Below are 15,120 nucleotides of genomic sequence, written 5' to 3' on the forward strand. Positions count from 1 at the left end.
TGGTAAGCAATTAATATCATGGTTAACGTCCACACACAGCATTGTTAGTAATTATGGGAGCTGAAAGCATATTGCCCATTCAACAGGCCTATGCCGGCACAGTTTTCTTTAACAGATTCAGCACACTTTGCTGCACAGAAAGTAAAAACACCTCCCAATTGAATATCATTTGCAAATGTAATTAACATCAGTGCTCCCTTTTCTGGATACCTAAAAGCTGTGAATAAAACAAGGGAAACATCCTTCCCTGTAGCACCTCAGTGAGTATCATCCTCAACTGAGTTCTTGTTATCACATTGGACAAAATACTAGGAAAATTCATTATAAAAGCACATTCTTGCCTTGGCAGAGATAGTTTATTTGATCTAATAGGTATCTTCTATCTTTATTTTCCATGATTCCCTGTAACTGTGTTTATGGTCCTTCAGCCAGTTTTCAAAACTCCTGAGAGTGTTTGCTATCCTAGCCAATTTGAATTCATTTTTTTCAGTAAGACTTCACAAGCACTGTATCAAGCCAATACTTAACCAAAGCCCAGATTTATTACATTTAATGCAATTCCTTTTTCTACTAATTTAGTAATTTGATTAAAAATATTGCTCTTCCAAGATATGTTATTTATAAACCTTTATTGTTTAGTATTCTTCATTCTGTTATCCTCTAAATGCTGACAGATTTTCTTCTCATTTTACCCGGGAGCAAAATTAGGTTTACAGTACAGCAATTTCTAAGACTGCTCTTATTTCAAAGATTGGTATCATATTTGGTTTTCTTACCATCCCATTCCTTTGGTACTTCCTCAGTTCTGCATGGCTTTCCAAAAGTTACAAATAGCTGTTTAGTACAGTCACTAACACATTCCCTAGGACCTTCAGACGTACACTAGCCATACCTGATTATTATTATTATATATAAAAATGTAGTTTTCTTTCAAGTATTCCCTTTGCTTTCAATCTACAGCTATATTTAGGTCTTCATTCCTCCCTGATTATGCAAATCACTTTCATATATTTTGCTTCTTAAATATGTTTAAAACAGGACTTTAAGAAAACATCCATTTTAGGGTGGTAGTTAATATTTTATCTCACTCCTGAGTTGCTAATGGGCCTACTCTCATTCCAGTGATTCTTGACCATTCCCATCCCCAGAATATTTATGAACAATCTTCTTCCTCCCTTTGGATATTGTTAGATTTTTATTTATTTATTAATTTTTGCACTGCACTTTGTTTCCTTGCCAACCTTAATAGAATCTGTAAAACACCCGCTGGTGATTCCGTAGCATTCTTTATACTTGATACAACTTGGAAAATCTGTCAGAGCAACTGATGCAAAGAAAAGAATTTAACAGCAATTTAAAAGTTTCTCATAACTGCATGTAGAGTACTAGCTTGATTAAACTGTCCGAACAACTGGTTAGGATTTTGACCCATTCAGAAGATTTTGGCATGTCTGTTCTTTAGTGAAATCCATATCCCTCTTTTAATCCTTAGCAATACCAGGCTTCTGTAGAACTGCTAAAGCAGGTAAACGTAGCCGAGTCCCATACTAGACTTCCACTGTCATAGCTACTTTGGTCAGGGACACGAAGAGGTGTGATCCGTGACCAACACAGCAACACACTGCTGAAAGAATGCAGTAATCCAAGCAGGATTTTCTACCACACATTCAATCTAGCATTACATTTCTGAAGCAGAGAAGGAGAGGATACTCGTACCTGTCATTTAGCCATTTTCTTGACAGCAGTTTATTCCACATACATGCCAACTCATTTAATTTGGGCAAAAGTCTCCCAGACTCCTGCCCGCCGGCTCTCTGAATGAGTGGAGTGGAGCAGCCATGCTGAGCTATCTTTCTCAATCAGACCACAGATACAATGGACCAAGCACCTCTGCTTTCCTCAAGTCATAAAGTAGCACCATGTTGAAGCTGACAGTAGAAGCTCAGAACCCTCTAACTAAGAGACCCTGTGGTGTGATTACTGCAAGCTTCTCCACACCCCTTGAAATGCTGAGGAACCTGTACCCATGAGAAAGAGAGGAAACAAGCCACAAGAAAGCATTGGCTTCCTGTCACAAGAAAGTGAGTCCTGGGTTCAGTGATTCCTCCCCTTAGGCTGAGGAAGGGGACGTTAGCTGTGGGCGGGCTTTGCTCACCCATTTCCCAGAACCCAACAGGACAAGAAAAGATAGCAAAGGTGTTGGGGAAAAGGTGATGCTCTCCCCCTCACTCAGAGAATGTTAAGGATCAGGTGGAGGGGGAAATAGAGGAAAGAAGAGTTTGAGAGGGAGCTCCAAGAGAATGGAGGGGTAAGTGGGAAAGGGATCTGATGTTTGGGAATGTGAAAAAGAGGTCTGGAAAGAAGGAAAGAATATAAGTTAAACTGAGGGACACAGGAAAAAGAAAGCAGAAAGACTAGATGAAGGTACCTGTAGAAGGAATGTAACAGTGAAATGAGAACCAACAGATGGAACATGACAAACTATATATTTTTTTAAAAGTGGAAAACGCAAAACGTACATGGTTGTTTTTATCAATGTTTCTTGCTTACCTCTTTGTGTCTCTGACCAATGGAAATTTATGACTGGGTTTGTGGGGAAGTAGCTTTGGAGGTGTGTTTGGGTTCCATTTTTAAACACAGTACAGAACTTGACTTCAGCCAGTTATACTACTGCAGAATTCCACATAAGCACCAGCAGGGTTTCATTATCTTAGCACGAATTCTTTGATCTGCAATGTTCTAAAATTATCTAAAATGTGCGAAACTACACCAGGTATTCAAAATATTCCTGGGGCCCCCCTGGGTGTCACATTTTTATTTTTAGGCGAATAAATTATCTTTCTCCTTTGTCAGTTATAGAAACTGGCATTCATGGCTTAATGTCCGACACACCCCAGGGCCTCCTTGCATGTAAGAATGAGGATCCTAATCGGATACAAATACGTGTGACATAGTAGGGATTTTTCCTTGTTATGTTGTATGTGAGCCTATGTGAGTCTTACTGTTTTGCATGAATGCTGTGCGTGCCTCAGGTTCCCTGTGTATTGCACCAATGTCTAGGCGGTGGGAATAAGGGTGTGAGACTTTTGCAGGGGCTGCTTCAGCTGCCTGCACAGATGCTATGGCTGCCCCTTCGTAACCTGAGACCCAGGAGGGGGATGCGACCCTTGGACTCTTGGCCTGGGAAGTGAGACAAATACTGGAGGAGGAGCAACGGGCAGGGTAGGGGCCAGGCAGCTGGAAGCAAGTCAGTCTTGGCTGGCTTGGGGCGCAGGGGGAGGGCCAGAGCCCCAGATCTGAGCTCCCTTGCCCCCAGGATGGACTTGGCTGAAAGTCACTGATTTCTCTGCTAACAAGTTCTGGCCTACGCTGTGTTCCTGTCAACTAACAAACCTTCTGTTTTACCAGCTGGCTGAGAGTCACGTCTGACTGTGGAGCAGGGCCCTGTGGCTTCCCCAGGAGCCCTGCCTGGGCAGACTCGCTCCGGGAAGCACACGGCATGGAAGGAGATACTGAATGCTCTGACGTCAGACCCAGGAAGGTTGAAGCTGTTTAAGTTTCTTGCCCTGGAGACAGTATGCTCAGAGCAGTGGCGTAGCTCGGTGGAGGGAAGAAGGGGAGTGGGGGGGAAAAAAAACGCACCACGTGGCGCTTTTACTGATGGGGGCAGCGCACCTCAGCGGCAGGACCTTCACTCGCGCGGCAGGTCTTTGGCGGCATTTTGGCGATGAAGCTTCAGTGCCGCCGAAGACACCCGAAGCGAGTGAAGGTCCCACCGCCGAAGTCCCGGAGCGCCGCCCCGTCAGTAAAAGAGCTGCAGAGGGTGGTGCCTTTTTTTTTTTCTTTCCTACTTCCAGGTGAGTAAAATTAAAAAGGCGCCACTTGTGCTCGGTGGGGCAGTGACTGCTCCCTCGCTCCCCGCCAGCTACATTACAGGATCAGAGGGAGGAGGCATGCTTCCTCAGAGTCCTGGCTGGCTTTATACGGAGTAGTTCCAGAGCATCGCCCTGGTGACTCTGTGACAACTCTGGAGATCTTAGAGGCCTAAGGTCTAGGATATGTAGGAAGTGTGTGTCTCCTACTGTTTTCTGGTTCCTATCTGAGGAGATTCTGACCCATTCATAGACCTGACATCAATTTCCACTAGGCCCAAAAACTGAGCCTGTATGCAGCCTCACCTTCACAGCCCAGCTTCCTCTCCCTCAGGTTGGATAGGGCTATCTGTCTACGGTTCTAGAATCTTATAATGGCACCTAACACCATAGCATCTGAGCCTCACACAGGTGCATGACTTGCAATGCACTCCAGGCAGAGGAATTCCATAAGGGAAGACTACAAAGCTGCGCTGCAGACTGAGCCCCTGCACCACTTCCTCCACCTTAAATTTATCTTTTCACATGCGTGTTTAATTGGGACTAAAGTTGCTAGGGAAAGTGCCTGCCTGAAGCTGAAGGGCAAAGATGAGATAATGGGGAGGAATATGGGCCAACCCTCCCCCACCCCATACCTTACAACTCTAGCTGATGGTGGCTCAGCTTCACTGACAGGTCCTAATCTAGCAACTTTGAAAACCCCACTACTCTGGAATGGTGCAGTCCAAATCCCAGGAATGAGGGGACGTGGGGTGGAGAATAACAATGGAAGAGGAAGAAAGAGGTAAACTGCAGAAAGGAGTAATTTGCTATGTAAATGGATGCACAATGTACATCCAGCCCTGTGAATATAAGGTTTCCCTTATAGTCACATAAAGGTCAGCATGAGGTAACAAACTCAAGAGCAGGTAACTTTGGATCTTCTCAATGTAAGATGGAACACCAGGTAGCTGATTACATTACATGTAGAGCCACTTTGGTGTGTCTATGTAATCTGTTAATTGAAAAAATGTCAGAGGCACATCAGATTTGTTGAAGTGTGCTGGAAAAAAGTGAATGACTTACTCCTTCTCTGGTTTGACACAATAAGGAATGCAATTGTTATATAAACAATAAAAAAAAAAAAGTAGTATTTCATGTTATCAATGGAAAGCCACAGAAGTCCACAGGCTCATGCTGGTGCCCCTGCACACAGCAAAGGTAAACGTGTGCCCCAAATACATCTGCTATTTTGAAAGAGTTACACACACAAACACACAAAAAAACCCTCCAATGTTATCAACTCTAGCAATACTGTTTCGACTGCTGGTCTTTTAGTGTGTAAATCCTGCTTTTTTTGAGGAAGGATATCAGAAATTCATCTATATGAATTTACCTTAGTCTCTGAAAAAAGCCAACAGATTTACAATGGTATATGTATTATATTTAGAACCTCATTAGGAAAGGATATATATTCCAACAAACATTCATATGATCAAGTGATATAAATACTGCCAAAGGCGGATTTCTTCGCACATTAACTAAGAGAAATTAAAACCACAAATGTTTACTTAAAAAGCTAAAACAAAACAAAAAATATTACTGTTAAAATAAATACCATGGTCTCTTTGCAATCAGAATTCTGAACAGCACTTTAATATTTTTTTAAAATAACCCTCCAAGGATTTGAACTCAACCTCACTAACTACTTGCATCACTGAATATGCAGCACCCAAACCAAACCCTTAATTTTTCCTCTAAGTTGACACTTTGTATTTACAGATTTTGTTTTTCCAAAGTGCATAAGGTCTTTCACTGAACACAAAACTGCCACGATTTCTCAGTTGTAATTATATAAATCCCAACTTCATCTAAAAAATACAGTAGAACACTGCCACATTATGGCACAATTTAGATTTGCAAGCAAAAGGAGAACAAAAACACCTCAGCTACTCCTACTGTTGAGAACTACAGTATCTGAACATGACAAACTGTCCATGGAGTAGCATGAGCACCACTATAAGTTGTTAGATAAAATCTATCTACAAAAATCTTTCGGCATAAAGCAATCCAAGTATTCCCCAATGTTAGAGGCAACAACGAAGAAAATTTTCGATAAGAGGGCTAACAACCTTTGAATACACAATGAACAGTCTGATGCAGCAGTTGTTCAGTGTCAGAGGGAATTATGGGCGTAGTCGATATCAAAGGCATTGCCTTATCCAAAAATAGGATACATATATTTTGTTGGCTATAAAATGTAGAGCTTTTTGTACTTGGCATTCCAATGTGGTCTGAAAAGTTTCATGTTAAATAATAGCTGGGGATGGGAGGGACAGGGAGAAATTAGAGATTTCAGCCTAATAAAGTTTTTAACCTTCTCCTCTGCAGCAAAGCAACAGAGTTTTGGTAAACAGTTAAAAAAATAAACTAACTTGATGTAACTGCAACAGACAAAACTGCTTACAGAATTCTACACATTTCAAAATACTTGGCTCCCAGGGGCAGTATAGTAAACCGGATGCAAATGCTCCAAAAGCTCTAAGACAAAATATTCATAGCAACTTTTAGAAATCTTCATTGCCAACTTTGAGGCATGGCATCCTGAGAAGACTTAAATTTCATGGACAAGATTTTAACCAGCTTCCCATAAAAACCCTCATCATCTTACTACTTTATCTTTTTTATAATGTAGATCTTCCATGTCACTTGTTTCACAAGAAAAGCATAAATCAGGTTTGAATGACTATTACCAATACTATTTTCAGTTCTTTATTCAAACACTCCTTTTATAGCGCATTTCCACAAATCAATCATTATACATAAGAAACTGGCCAAGGCTGGGACCAGACTGATTATTTTGCCTGCAACAACCTGCCATTATAAATATTTCCCACCAGGCATAATAAAATACAAGTTGGGTGCCCTGAGATTTGCAGGCATATCCTGGACTGACGCATTAAAGAAAAATTATGTCAAGATTTGGGAATTTTATCCCTCCCAACCAACTGCTGTTGTCACAGCTTGCATTCACAAATATTAATATGAACTAGACATGCCAATTCTTTCCTATTAGTGTTTGATTCGCATTTTAACCCCTCCCCCCCCAACCAAACAAAATATATTGTGCAGTATAATCATATGAAGACATTTACTTCATCGCAAAATATTTCCGGTTAAAGGAGACAGTTAGTTTAAGGCTTCAAGGAGAGCAAGTTCTCTTTCACACAAAACTTTCTTTAGGGCAGATATGTACCAAAGTAACTTCTAGATCTCGAGCCAATGATCTACAATATTATACCATTTCTGTTAACATTATACATGTATTTATTCAGAGTGTAGGTCTTTGCCTGCGATCCAGGAGTTTGCCCCCGTCACTCCAATCCAGATTCATAACAGCAAGCATACTACTAGTTCTACTATATTCTGTAGGGAGAACAGCCACTAGTCCTATAGCTACGACTGTAAAGGCCTCCTAAGAATGAATTGGAGCCAAAGGAGATCAGTATGGTCTACACGTAAAACTTATATTGGCATAGCTATGTTGGTCAGCAGCGTGAAAAAGAAAAAAAAATCCCGATTGACATAGCTATGCCAACAAAACCCCAGTGTAGATGTGGCTATGTCAACAGAAGAGTGCTTTTGCTGGCATAGCTAACATCGTTCTGAAGGGTGGTGTTCCTACACTGACTGAAGAATTTCTATCTGCATACACCAAGGCCCAGATTTTTAAAGGGATTTAGCTGCTGCTGCACACAGAGATGACTGTTAATGGGATTTAGGCTCCTCAGTACCCAAATCCCTTTTGAAAATAAGACTTGGGCATTGCAACACTGCACAGGGCAATGTCTAAATACCTTTAAAAATCTGGGCCTGAGTCTACACTAGGTTCGGCAATGCTGACATAGGCTCTGTAGCACAGACATAGCCTAAGTAACTCCTACATTGCTACCTTGAGGTGTGATATCTTTGGGCTAAGCTTTTTGAGAGTGAATAGTGATTGAGTACCTTAGTTTTTGGGTGCCAAACTTGAAATACCTTAAAAGGGCCTGATTTTTGAAGGCTGAGTGCTGAGCACTTTCTGAAAAAAAAAATCAACCCTCTTTGAGGTTTCCCAAATTGAGTACTGAAAAAAATGAGACACCTAAAGAAATCACTAGTCACTTTTGAAAATCTTGGCCTTTAACCAAGCCCATATAGTTCAACCCAGAAACAAATATTATGGCATTTCTATTAGTCTACACAAAATTTTCATACTTTCTAGTAGCATCATCAATCTTCTCCACCCCTGTTGAGTGCAGACATATCTCCTTCTCTTAATCATTCAGGTGTTTCCCCTCAGTTAAACATTTTAAAATATATATTATATAAAATACAAAAATATACTCTAATCAGAACCAGGTACTTAAGAACTGTGATTTCTTGCCACTTTCTCTCCTACTTAGCCTCATCATCTGTGAAAGATATAATATTCCATATCAAATTAATGGGTATTCTGTCACATGGAAAAGATCAGTTTTGATTAATTGAATCCTCAGTGCTGGGGAATGTCTTCCTCACAGGAAACAAAATCATGCTTCACTACCATTTATCATGCTTCCCCCTCCAGCAAATCACAGGAAACATCATACCTTCCTAAACTTTTCCATCTGTTTGTAAAGATCCGGATCCAGCTCTTGAGAGACATCTTTCATCCAAAGTAGTGCTCCTCGGTATTCAGTCCGATACTGTTCCATTCGGTTTACGGTCAGCCATGTATCTGATATAGCCCTATATCTAAAAGTCTCCACTTCTTGGTACAGTCGGCACAAAGGAGCACGTAATGCCAACCTTTAAAAAAAAACAACCCAAAACCATATATTTTGAACTGATCCATAAAGATAAGTCATTTCTTTTTAAAAAGAAATAGCAATCAAACAAATATACACAACCCTGAGCCATTTCTAAAAAGTATGGAATGGACATGTCAGTCTAAAAGAAATTCACTGAAATGACTACATGTGAGATGGTCCAAAGAGTCATTTAGGGTCATAAGTGAAGAAGATATCTTTATGTCTACGTTGTGCACGCTTTCTGCATAGGTGTCATGATTTTCATAATTACTTTCAGCTTCTCACATCAGTAACAAAGGAATCTTTTTCAGTGTATATTTGATTAACTGCAAAATTTATCTGTGTGTGTGTGTGTGTGTGTGTGTCAATTACAAGGTTTAGACAAATGAAATTAGCAAATGAGAATTACATTTAACAGTCACGAAACCTTTGATAAAGCACCTGTTACTAGCCACATACCACAGATGTATCAGGATTGTAATGTTAAACTGCACATTAGGTTAATGGTAAGGTTAAGAATGTAACCTTGCTATGAGCAGGTAACACTCAAGTCATCAGTCAAGCAGATAAATTATCTGAGTTTTCAAAGGAATTTGAATAATTCTGTTTATTTTTATGAAGTTTTAAGGCATTTTCTGCCATACTCTCACACCCAGCATTATGGAGAGGCAGCTGGGGATATCAGCTCCCCCACTTCCTCCTCCTAACAGGCTCTCAAAAAATCCTACCCACTAACTTGCCCTTCATACCTCCAGCTGCTGCTTTTCCCTGCCTGTAGCCAGCAGCAGCCTCACCGAGAGACATTCAACAGCCTATTAGTGGCATAAAGCAGATTTTAAAGCTGGTTTAAGTAGCTACCTGGGGATTTCCCCGGCATAGGGGAATGTCTAGTTAGTGTAGGGATGGCAAAGCCAGGGAACTACTACATCTGGCTGATCTTCTGTTACTGAAATGGCCTGAGGCTGATGACACAATAAAGTGCAGTAGTGACTTGTCATGAGGAGGGTGGGTCACAGAGGTGAAGGGAAGAACTGGCCATCTGGGCAAGGGAAGGACGTATGTGGTTCTCTCTTTATGTTGGCTAAAAAAAAAAGACCAAAATGTTGATTCTGTCTCTGAATATTTATATATATAAAAAAGTTTTCATATGATACAGGATTACTTATGGGGCACTGGGGCTTTGGTGAGGGGTTAAGGCACATTTACTGGCATTCTAAAAGAACCTAGTTTGCCACATGCAAGGATTTGCATAATTGGATGCATGTCAGATAATTAGCTAAGAGAGGGATTTTCAAAAACATCTAGGCTACTTAGGAGCATAGTCAGTGGGATTTGTGCTCCTAAGAGACTTATATGCTTTTGAAGATCCCATCTGTGGCTGTTACTAGCTGTGCTAAAAGCAGTCAAATTACAACCTAAGATGAACATATCAACCTCCCAGTGTTTGGCATGTGATGCTTCATTTTGAGCCAAGCAGGCACACTGTTCAGCTCAAAATGGAGTATTTCAAGCCAGTCATTGAGGACACTGAAAAAATGTCAGATCACAGAATTTGGCCCAACATGAACGAAGCCATGGAGTAACATTTCCCTTACACACTGAAGCTGACATACCTTTGCTGAGAAGAAAAGCAGAGGGCCTTTCCTGTGGCCTGCATCATTTTTCCTGCTCTAGTTTTATCCTGAGAACCCTGTGATCGAAGAAATTTCCCCAATTCGTTTTCTTCCTGAGACAAAACTAATGAAAAAGGAATGAGTGGTCATATATATGCAATGTAACAGATTTTAACTTTTTAAAAATGTCAACAGCAAAAATAGGCTCACAAGTGACTTCAGATCCAAGCAGCACAGCACAAAAAAAAGTTTTTTCTAATTAACCTCCATGCAGTTCCTGGATTTATGAAACAAACGCTCAGATTCACTTGAACACACCTGTCAGTGAGTTTGGTGTAGTGTAATAAGCACCGCAAAATGATCTCTGGGTTTATTGCTTGAATAAAGATATTATCTTGGCAAGATCATATGAAGGAGCTTATTGTGGCCTGACAATATTATTTCCCTTGATAGTTTTTTTTGTTTTGAAGCTCATGGAGCCAGATCCTCAGTTGATATAAAATAGCATAGCTCTATTGAAGCCAATGTTGTTTTACACCAGCTGCAGATCTGGCCCCTTAAAATCTCTCTCCCCTTTTCTGTTATTGTATAATTTAGCTGAGGATTTAATTCTTCAGGATAAATGTGTGATTTTCTTTTTAAGTTAATTGCTGGATGGTCTGCTCACTTTATGATTCTACTGGTATTTCAAAAGTTACATAGTTTAAAGACCTCTCCTGTTGTATTTTCTGGGGGATTAGAAGTGAGAGTGTTACACGGTAGAATGCTGGATACTTCTGGAGTGCAAGTAAGTAAACTACATTTGGTTGTGGCCTTAAACCAGATCTCTGCGATGCCAGAAGGTCACAGCCACTTTCACCTCATGGACCTCCTCCAGACCAGATGTCCCCTGTAGCAAGCACTTTTTCCTGTTCCCCCAGATTAGAACTTTCCACACATAGCTCCCTGTCTGCCAGCCTCTTGGCCATCCACATGTCAAGTCATACAGAGTAAAACAAGTGACACGTGAAGGAAGAGGGACATAGTCATTATTGTAATTGAAATATTGTTATACAAGTTATATTTCTAGATGTCAGCAAGGGCCCCTTGTTAGCCAAATCTACTCTATGCCCACACTGCATTCTAATTTAATATGTTCCTCGCTATATAAATTGTCACACAAAAGACTTCACTTGGGTCATCAATGCTACCATGGAACACTAACTCAGATATATTAAACTATTGTGTAATCACACCTCTCCTCTACATCTTGAGACTTTTCACAGGCTCTTTTCTTGGGGGGGAGGGGGCAGGTGGAGCTGGCGGGGGGGGGAGTACCTACAACACTCTGCAGAATAGAACCAGCCACCCCCACCAGTGTGGCTTTCTCCCTGACTAGTCCCCCCATTAGCTTATTTTCTGCCTCAGACCATAACCCACCCTCCCCCACATGAGGTGCTTTGATCTGACACTCATCGTGGCTGTCCACATGTCAAGGCCAGTTTGACTATCAATTCAGGGTCATGGCTGTGTTGTGTTGAGACCTCCATTGCTCCTAATGCACACTAAATTCACATCCATTCCTCAAAAGACACAATCTTCACCAAGAAAAATTTGGAGTTTCTAAAATAAGCCACTTCTGAATTTGGGTGAGTCAACTAATTAGGGCTTCATTCTTGAATGCTTTTCTATCTCTCCTGGCCTAGTATCACACACGTACAATTTCAGGAAAATTGAAGGAACTTCGGCCAAATTAGGAGGTTAGTTTCAAAACTGGGTTTATAATGGAAGGTTAGCTCCAAATTTAACTAAGATGATGAGAGTAGCATTTATCCCATGATCATCTTCACTTTGTCACACATTAGTTACTTCCATCTTGCAGACTCACCTCCCTGCTTAACTGCTGTAGTTAGTTATACTTACAACAAATTCTTTTTTGATAGAGTTCAATTGCTTTAAGCAACTCCATACATGTTCTCTGAATTGAGTGGAACAGCTGAAATTAAATATAAAACAAGCTAATTATAAAACATGCAAGAAATATTATAAAGAAAACAAAAAAACCAAAAAAGTATATGTTCTAAAACAAACCTGCATTACTTTTAAATTAAAAAAAAATCATTTCCTTTTTAAATGTTTTGCTTCTAATACCCTCTCATACTTGAATGTAAGATTTTCCTTCGATAGCCTTTCCTTAGGTTCAAATTGTTTACTGAAACTATAAACAGATGAACAACATACAAAGGAAACATAAGAAAAAAAAACAGAACAAAACAATTATCTTTGTTTTTGCAAAATAAAGTAAGAGTTCATCAAGAACATGTTTATTTCTTGTTTCTTTACTGACATTTTTAAATCTATGCACTAGCCATGAAGTTGTATAAAACTCTATTTTGGAAGAAAAAAGTATGTGTACACACAGAGCACCTTAATTGGAGTATATGAGATAACACAATGCCTACTAGCTTTTCAATATAAAGCCACAGTCTTGAAAAGGGGTCCATGGGTGGTGGAAACTTACTGACTTCAGTGGACTCTCTACTGGAATAAGGATCGATCCCTGCAGATCCCTTTGTAGGATTGGGGCTCTAGCTTATAATCAATAGGCCAGGCTGTTGATTACAAAGAATGTTCAGCCTGATCAGTTTTGTTTCTTTTCCAGTGTAATCACACACCAAAGACACAAATTTCACAGCTTCAATTATTAATTATTATTATTATTTCTGTTATCAGAGCACATTCAGGACCCAAGATATTGTAAGAGGCACTCAGCACACAACTCATCATACTTTATCAAAACTTCAGTCTGGCCTACTATACATTTGTGCTGGACTCATCTATCAAATAGTCAGCACTACCTGCAGTTACAAAGTTATTTAGGTAAAAATGTGATTGCTTTTTTCTATTTAGCAAACACTCATTTCCCTGTTTCCTAACATGGCTGTGTTGCTGCAGCATCAATAAGAGGGCTGAGCTCAGGGACAAGCACATAAAAAATTGTTTGTACATGGACCCCACAGAATGGCTTTTAAATCACCACTACTGGCTTATAATCCACGATAAACAACATTCATTATATAAGTGCAACATAACAGGATAAATATTTTCAGAATGCCATGAACTAAAGTACTATTGAGAAAGATACACACATTCCCAACAACTGTTCGGAACACAGAGATTTTATATATATTAATTTTCAAAGCAATCATACTGATTTCAAGTGAAAACTGGATGACGAACTGGGAAGGATAAAAGTCAGAGAAAAATGTTGTTTTCAAAACAACAGGATATTCTAAAGAAAGCTGTAAGATAAATTCTTTAAAAAGGAACAAGTTTTATACCTGTATAACAATATATACCATATTAGTATGTAGCTAGATACTCTGCCTTATTTATTACATGTTGGAAACCCTTCTTCTTTCTTTCCCAGCTACACAAAAGATTGGAAGAAAGATGTGCACTGAGCATTTTGTATATGAGGATTTCTGAAGCATGCAGTGCAATATTACTTTAAAAATGTGTTAGCATTTATGCATTTAAGTTATTTGTATGACACACACTACAATTTTTAGAAGAGTAAACAGAATTATTTTTGGAAAGTTACTCCACAAATCATGTAATGTTGACATACCATGTAATGCTGCCAAGAGTGTGAGAAACAACCTCAGGGTAGACTGTTAGTAACCAGGGCAGAAACCCCAAATTGGTTGTGAGCACTATACTTAGATTTCACCAACCAATTAACAAATGTAAACTCCTGAGGCACTCCAACTGCCTCAACATGGAGGTCACAGGCAGTCCCTTTGGGTACTCCGATCTACGTCACCACCAAGGTGAGCATACCTTTGTGATAGACGGTCCATCACATCAAGAGTCACAGTAATATTTAGGTTACTCCCAATCCCAAAGGACCAGCCACTTACTCTGGGTTAATGGCAAGTCACAACAAAGACTATGCACGTAACTAACCCAATAATAAACTATATAAAGAGTTATTAAACTGGAAAAGGAAACAAGAGAGTTATTTACAAGCTTGAAGTAGGTAAACACAGATACACAAGTGAGTTAAAATCTTAAGTTTCTAAAGGAAATAGAAGCTTCTATCAGCAGCAAGCTTTACAAGTCCTTTGGGGTAACCCAGACTAAGCACCTTGGGATCTCTTGTTTATGCCTAGAAACATTCTCCCACCATCCCCAGAATCCATGCAGCAGAGAGATATCAAGTGCTTTTTGTTTAGGGTTTTTATCCCCCTTCAGACACAAGCTCTGAGCTGCAAACTCAGCTGATGGGAGGTGTTCATTTCTATGACTCATTTTCACGGGGAAGAGGCAGAACAAGAACAAAATTTTTTTGTCCTCTTGTTGATGGAACACAGGGAAATTGCATTTGTACCATCCTACAGTTGTACCAGTCTGCCTCATATCGATGGACCTTCCCTTTTGAGAAGGGGACAACACCTTCTGTTGAAGCTCAGCCCTTCGCTCTAGCTAGTGACTCTCTCTCAGTCTAGTGATTTACAGAGTCACTGAGGCTTACAATATAGCCATCAAATATTACCTTACAATATGGGATATAGATGTTATAAATGAAATTAATGCATGCAGCAACTCACAAGTATTCAAAGTCTAAATACCAAACATGTTATTATAATTCCAATATGTATTTTAACAATATCAACACACAGGTGAATCAGACTGATTCCAGCTATGTATTTGCTAGTGTTCAGTTGAGACATGGAGACCTTGGCATGACGTGGCACCTAGTTTGCCAATGTCACAAATCAGTCTGCCCCTTTTATGCCAAATTTCAGACAAATGTTAAAATGTATGTGTGACTGAATGTAT

General features: G+C 39.9%; 1 protein-coding gene across 2 annotated transcripts in view; it reads right to left on the reverse strand.

The window, feature by feature from the left end:
• Positions 1–15,120, reverse strand: part of ICA1 (islet cell autoantigen 1) — a 93,300-nt gene that overhangs the window by 60,459 nt on the left and 17,721 nt on the right. For both annotated transcript variants that reach the window (XM_075062377.1, XM_032776013.2), the window contains exons 4-6: positions 12,199–12,271; positions 10,297–10,420; positions 8,483–8,681 (exon numbers count right to left, since the gene is read on the reverse strand). In XM_075062377.1, the coding sequence (XP_074918478.1) occupies positions 8,483–8,681; positions 10,297–10,420; positions 12,199–12,271 (396 nt within the window). The remainder of the gene's footprint in view (positions 1–8,482; positions 8,682–10,296; positions 10,421–12,198; positions 12,272–15,120) is intronic.

Source organism: Chelonoidis abingdonii, chromosome 2, assembly GCF_003597395.2.
Source record: "Chelonoidis abingdonii isolate Lonesome George chromosome 2, CheloAbing_2.0, whole genome shotgun sequence".
Lineage (NCBI taxonomy): Eukaryota > Metazoa > Chordata > Testudines > Testudinidae > Chelonoidis > Chelonoidis abingdonii.